Source organism: Budorcas taxicolor, chromosome 11 (genome assembly GCF_023091745.1).
Source record: "Budorcas taxicolor isolate Tak-1 chromosome 11, Takin1.1, whole genome shotgun sequence".
Taxonomy (NCBI): domain Eukaryota; kingdom Metazoa; phylum Chordata; class Mammalia; order Artiodactyla; family Bovidae; genus Budorcas; species Budorcas taxicolor.
The window spans coordinates 140,250,280-140,257,194 of record NC_068920.1 but is presented as its reverse complement, the minus strand read 5'-3'; the positions used below and the strand labels follow the sequence as shown (position 1 = coordinate 140,257,194).

Here is a 6,915-nt window from a genome sequence, read left to right as displayed (position 1 = left end):
ATTCCTTTTTTCTTCTCTCAGAGGCCTTTCTGTTTAAAGACATTTTAGCTGGAAGATGCTAATTATCAATGAGGAGAAAGTGACACCTGAAGAGTTCATTCTCCATCTTGGTCCTTGGTTTCTCCTTTGAACTCCCTCTACCCGACCCTCTTTCCCACTTCATCACTTCTCCCCGGCCATCATAAAAGAGAGCCCTGCCCTGGCCAGGCGGCACAACTTGCCTTCTCACTTGCCAGGGCCTCATCCTCTCTGCAGCTGTGTTGCAGGCATGGACAACCTGCGAGAGACCTTCCTCAGCCTGGAAGATGGCTTGGGTTCCTCCGACAGCCCTGGCCTGCTGTCCTCCTGGGACTGGAAAGACAGGGCGGGGTCCTTTGAGCTGACCCAGGCCTCTCCCTCCCAGAGCCTCTCCCCAGCTCCATCCCTGGAGTCCTATTCTTCCTCTCCCTGTCAGGCTGTGGCCGGGCTCGCCTGTGGGCATGGAGGTGCCAATGGTCGGGGCGGCGATGACTGCAGCGGCCTTGGGACCAGCGGCCTGGCGGAGGTGGACTACGACATGTTGGCTTTCCCGCCTGCCTACCTGCAGGGTGGCACCAAGGCCCAGAAGGGCACCAAGGTCAGGATGTCTGTCCAGCGGAGACGGAAGGCCAGCGAGAGGGAGAAGCTTCGGATGAGGACCTTGGCTGATGCCCTGCATACCCTCCGGAATTATCTGCCCCCTGTCTACAGTCAGAGGGGCCAGCCACTCACCAAGATCCAGACGCTGAAGTACACCATCAAGTATATCGGAGAGCTCACAGACCTTCTCAACAATGGCCGAGAGCCCCGGCCCCAAAGCGCTTGAGCTCAGCCTGGGGACTCGGGGGACTCACCACCCAGCCCCCCGGGTGGGGTCAGAGGAGCTTTAAAGACCTGGACCAGCTCTTGGAACAACAGCACCTGATTATTTTCATAGAGTGAGCATGACCTTGTTGTCTGGAAAAGACTAAGGGAATTCCCATTGGACTATTCAGAAACATCCAGAACACTTAACTGCCAGACAAGCAGGTACTTTTGGCTTCCGGTTTTGCCATCATTTCTGAAGAGACTTGCCCTTTGCAAAGACACAGAAGGCTTTGCCTTTTTCTGTCTGTTCCAGGTATTTTAAAGGGTCAGTGATTTCAAATGCATTGTTGTTTTTTTCAAGCATGTGAAATTGTTACCGTTAATCTTCTCCCTCTCCCGGCATTTTGGTGTGGGGAGCTTTCTTCCTGTTGCTAACTAAACCTGCATTTTGTACTGGATCCCGGGTGACACCTGGATTCTTATTTAGAAAGATGAGCATCAAGTAAAAGGCTATAGTGCTCCTGTCTCATTTTGTTTGTGTGCTTGTGTGTATGTGTGTGTATGTGACTAAGATCAGGTCTTTGCTTTTGCAGGGACCAAAATCACTCAAATTCAGAAGAAATAAGTGTCATGGTAAATAGAAATTCACAAGCAGACAGGTTATATTAAGACAGAGTGGAAGGTTTAAAGGCTGGCTCCTCTCAAGGGAAGTTTAAAGGTTTCCCTTCTCTCTTAAAAGAAGAAAAAGGAGGCTGGGGGCCAGAGAATGATAGGCTTAGAGGGGAGAGGAAGAGAAGGAAAACTCAGCCTTACAGCCAGGCATCCTAACAGAGCTGGGAGGGCATGGAATGAGGGGTGGGTTCTCTCGGTGCCAGGCCTGGTGTGAATATGACCTTAATGAATCCCATCACTTACTCATTTGTCAAAGTCTGGTGTTCAGTCTTGTCTGACTCTTCTTGGCTCCATGGACTGTAGCCGACTAAGCTCCTCTGTCCATGGAGTTTTTTGGACAAAAATACTGGAGTGGGTTGTCACTTCCTACTCTAGGGGATCTTCCCAATCCAGGGATCAAACCCACATCTCTTGAGTCTCTTGCATTGGTAGGTGGATTCTTTGCCACGAGCGCCACCTGGGAAGCCCCTCAAATGAAGAAATTAGCTTAAAAAGGAGATTTGTTTGACTTTAGAGATAAGTGCAAGGGTGAGGATTAGAATGCAATTCTATATCTAGCCCCTCCAAAGAGATTTATTTCTTTATCCACATCTCCTCCTCCTACCCAGTCCCCAGATCACCTCACATGCCCCCACCCACCACAAACACACACCTCTCTTCATAGTGCCTCATCCTAGGGTGGGTGGCTATAACACCCTCAGCTTGGCTAATTTGCTGGCACATGGCATGGAAATGGGGGCTTTGAATTAAGGAGTTTCTTGAAAACTAGTGGGCTTTTTTAGGGCTGAATTTTTCTCTTCCAATCAGTATTAATCAGCTGCAATTGAATTGTCTGCTCATCTCCTGTCATTTTTTTCTATTGGTGATTGTTGTTGTTGTTGTTGTTTTTTTGAAGGCTGTTGTTTTTAATAACAAATTACAAAGATAGTAGATGTGTTCACAATTAACTTCTCCACTTTTTTTCCTTTGCTAATACAAACATATGCCAATGAATATAGGTGTATATACGTCTTTAACGAATACCTTGAATTCTGCAAATTGGTTTTTTTTCCTCAGCAATATATAGTAAAAGTCATTTCAGGTTAACACAAATAAACCCATCTTGTAAGTACACTTTTAACCTTGACTTTATAGATGAGGAAATTGAAGCAGATTAAGTCACAAATGTGAAAAATAGAGTGGAAAGAAGAGGTTCCCACAGTGTTCCATAGCCAGGTATGCGATGCTAAAGACAATTTGTCCAGTTAACCACCTTTCAAATGAAGTTTAGGTTGTTTTCAGTTTTTATTACCAAAAATGCTATAACAAACATCACAGACAAATATTCACTGGTTTTGTGAAAGTTTTCCAGAAATGGGATTCCTGAATCTGAGTTGTGTGTGATGCACATTTTAATTTTAAATAAATGCCATTAGGTGACTTTTCTAAGGGTTTGTAGTTATTTACGCTTCACCAGCTTGAGGTGACAGAAGCAGCTGGTCCATGCTGCCACTGCATATTATCAGTCTTCTGAAGTTTTCAGTGCATTAAAAAATAGTCATGTTGTTCTTGTGTTAATTTTAATTTTCCTATGCACTCTTTGAAATGGTTTATTTTTTAAAATTTTATGTGACTATTGTTCATTTTGGTTCCTCTTCTATAACTTGCCAGTTTATAGTCTTTGCCATTTTTCCATTGGGTTATTTATCTTCCTGTTAATCATTTGGGAGAGCTCTTCACATGTTCTATGTATTGAAAAGTTTCCTTCCAATCTATTACTTTGTTATCATCTTTGTTTGTGCTTTTGATTCTGATATCTTATGTTCTTTGAAGCTTTGATTTTTATAAGATCAAATCTGTCTCTCTTTCTTTTTTAACTGGCTTATGTGTTCCTTCCTCCCAGTTTCAAGGCTATCCAAATAGCTTTGATTTTCAAAATTTTAATATTTATATATGGATCTTTAATATATCTGCAATTTATTTTTGCCCATAGTGCAAAGAAGGAATCTAACTTAATTTCTGATCAGCTTTTTATAACTGCAGAATAAGTATAACTTGTCATTGGAGGTGGTGGATGGTGGTAGGGCACAGTTGCTAAAAGGTTATCCTATGTATACAAATCTTCATCCACTTGTCATATATTCCCTGATGACGTTTTAAAGAAGAAACTAGAAAGTGCTGAACAATATTAAGGTTTTCTTCAAGGATCTTTACCACGTACAAGTGTTCATGTGAGAATGTATATGTGTGCATGTATTTGTGTGTGTGGGTGTGTGTGGTGTTTCCTGTGTCCGGGGAGGAGAATTAGAGAAATAATATTTTAGGAAAGGGAGTGGTCAGCCTTTGAATCAGTTGGTATTTTCCTTGCTGTTTTAAAGAGAGTAGAATCCAAATGCTCTTGGGTTTTGGTTTTTCAAACTCAAGCATTAAGTATGTTTTATAAATAGCTTGGGTAATTTTGGTTGCCCTAGGGACCGAACACTGTGGATGGGTTAGGAGGTCCTGTCCTGACTTTCAAAAAATTCTAGAAAGCCATTCAACTACTAGGTAGGCTTGTTCTCAGGACTCCTAAGGTCCTCCCTGGAAAGCCTGGAGAAGATGATAACTTCTTGGGAGTGGGCCTCAGACCCAGAGGTTTTGTCTTCCTAACATCACCTGCAGCTCCAGGTGGGCCCTGATCAGGACAGGCAGCTGACCATCAGCATTTGATTCCAGCATAAGTCCCCAGTGAAGTCACCTCCTTTGTGCAGAGGATAGCTGGACTGTGTCCCTGATTCCTCTAGAGAGCATTTAAAAGCAGTTGGCTCAAGTGTAGCTCAAGATTAGGAATAAGTTATTTCTGGCACTTGGATAAGGCGTGTGTCTAGTATATTGTGGTCCATGTTTTCACATTCAGAATTTCATGTAATCTGCCTAACAGCTCTGGGGTTGGGCATCATTAGTCCCATTTTGAGGATGAGGAAACAAAGCTTTAGGACAGCTACATGGTGCAAAGCCATCCGATCAGCTGGTGGCACGTGGTTGGCTTGTTAGCGAGTGAGTTCAGCTCTAACTCCAAGGCTTAGACCCTACCCCGCTGGCTCTGTGAGCCCTGGACAGCACAGGCAGAGAGCTTTCTCGGCAAATGCTCACTCCCAGGCTTCTTAGCCTTGTTTCTGCCTCCCCATCTCTGGGGCCCTCATTTGCTTTACCGTCTGAAACATTTCTGAAGGGGCTATTCATCTTGATCTCTAAATTATTTCCCTTTGAACTTCTCCCTCCGCCCCAAACATTTCCTCTGAAATTCCTTTCACCTTCTTGCTGGCGCCTTGAGTCCTTAATCCACAGAGAAACCTCACTTCTGCTGTTCATCTGTGTTCAATAAAACGTTCCACAATTCACACCAGGCTGAGGTTTCTTTGTTCTTGTAGTTTCTGCCACATTAGCTAATTGGGAGAGAGGTCAGAGCTGGGGTGGGGGAGAGCCCAGCCTCTGCAGACTGACAGGTCGACAGAATTACTTTTACTTTCAGACATCTTAAACACACACACACACACACACACAGCAAAAGAAGATGCATATGCAAATAAGGTTTGGTACTTCTGCCTTGGGGCTTCCTGGGTGGTAAAGAGTCCGTCTGCCAATGCAGAAGACACAAGAGATGTGGGTTCAATCACTGGGTCAGGATGCTCCCCTGGAGAAGGAAATGGCTACCCACTCCAGTATTCTTACCTGGAGAATCCCATGGACAGAGAAGGCTGGTGGGCTACAGTCCATGGGGTGCAAACAGTCGGAAGTGACTGAAAGGACTTAGCACACACACTATTGCCTTGAGCTCCAATTACAGTAGCTTAGGATGTTATGTGACTCCTCTGAGGCGTCATCTGATCCCCGTATACTCCAAGCTGCCGGAAGGAGCCTGGACCTGTGCCTTGACCCCTGTAGGCTCAGCCCATGCACCCTCGTAATGAAATACTGAAGACTAAGCAGTGCCTCTTAGAGCATCTGGAAGGACTTGCTCTTAATATTTTGGTTCCAGAAAGTCCCTCGCCCTGAACAGGGAGAAAGCAAAAAACTTCTGAGGAGGCTGGGGTAAAACAGATGATTTGTTTGTCTCTCAGGTTTGGGACTATTTACTCTCCTTTCCTTAGCAGAGTCTCCTACTAAGTTTTTTCTCATATGAATGTTATTGACTTCTGTTTCTCTTCATTAAGTGGGGAGCCCTGCAAGGCTGGAGTTCAGGGCTCTGCAGGAGACAGGAGAGTTTAGCAGGCGTGTGTCTGGTCTGATCCCAGCCCAGCCAACGGAAGCTGTTGATTCTTCATGTGAGGTGTCAAGTCTCAGGGCCAAAGGCTCTCTGTATCTTTTCTCTTTTACTCTTAACAGCTATAGAAGGTCACTAATATTAGCCCATTTTGCAAACAAAGGTAACCGGGCTCTGGGAAGCCAAATGATCTTGCCCAAGGTCACTTAATTGGTACAGGGCTCAGGATTCCACGGGATTCCTAGGTGGTACCAGTGATAATTTGCCTGCCAATGTAGGATACATAAGAGACACAGGTTCAATCCCTGGGCTGGGAAAATCCCCTGGAGGAGGAAATGGCAACCCATCCAGCATTCATGCCTGGAAAATCCCGTGGACAGAGGAGCCTGGTGGCTACAGTCCGTGGGGTCTCAAAGAGTCAGACACGACTGAGCATGCATGCATGCACGCCAAGTTTCCACTCAGGGCTTCTCCACTGATATGTTTGACAATACTATGCTTCAAGTGCTGGAAATGCAACTGAGAACAAAACAAGTCCCAGTAAAGTCTCTGCATTCGAGCAGCTCCCACTAGTCTATGCTCTCCTTGAAGAAGGTTTACATTTTCATTTGCACTGTGTAAGCAACTTATGAGAATGTAGATCAGGGCATATTTTAAATTGTGATGCCTTTTGGATGGCATCACCGACTCAATGGACATGAGTTTAAGCAAACTCTGGGAGACAGAGAAGGACGGAGAAGCCCAGCATGCTGCAGTCCATGGGGTCGGAAAGAGGTGGACACGACTGAGTGACTGAAAAACAACATTTTCCACTCTCCTCTCATGTGGTATGGAGCATGACCATTCTTTCTCTCATAGACTGGAATTTGAGAAAAGTGTGAGTTTTCTAACAACCTCGGGGCATTTGTATGCCTCCAAGGGTATCATAGTTTGGATTCTAGAAATACCTGTTTTCAGGGGCTACAGTTTATTGTTTTCCTTCAATTTCTTTTGGGTGCAAAATGACCAAATGAAAAATGGCAATCATAATGTTAACAATAGCACAACAACTAATATTTATTGTGTCCTTACTCTGGGTAAGGCATTAAATACTTTTCATGAAATAAGTATTTTAATCCCTATGAAGCAAGAAGAAGCTACCACCTTATGACATAAGGACAAACAGTTACCCATTTTATAGATGAGAAAACTGAGGC

General features: G+C 44.6%; 1 protein-coding gene across 1 annotated transcript; it reads left to right on the top strand.

The window, feature by feature from the left end:
- The first annotated feature begins 268 nt into the window (after positions 1–268).
- On the top strand, positions 269–844 carry MSGN1 (mesogenin 1). The gene has a single exon (XM_052649808.1). It carries the CDS (start codon positions 269–271, stop codon positions 842–844), a length of 576 nt encoding a protein of 191 aa, XP_052505768.1.
- The last annotated feature ends 6,071 nt before the right edge of the window (positions 845–6,915 follow it).

Coding starts and splice junctions, on each gene's coding strand:
- MSGN1 (XM_052649808.1), top strand. CDS start 269: ATGGACAACCTGCGAGAGACCTTCCTCAGCCTGGAAGATGGCTTGGGT.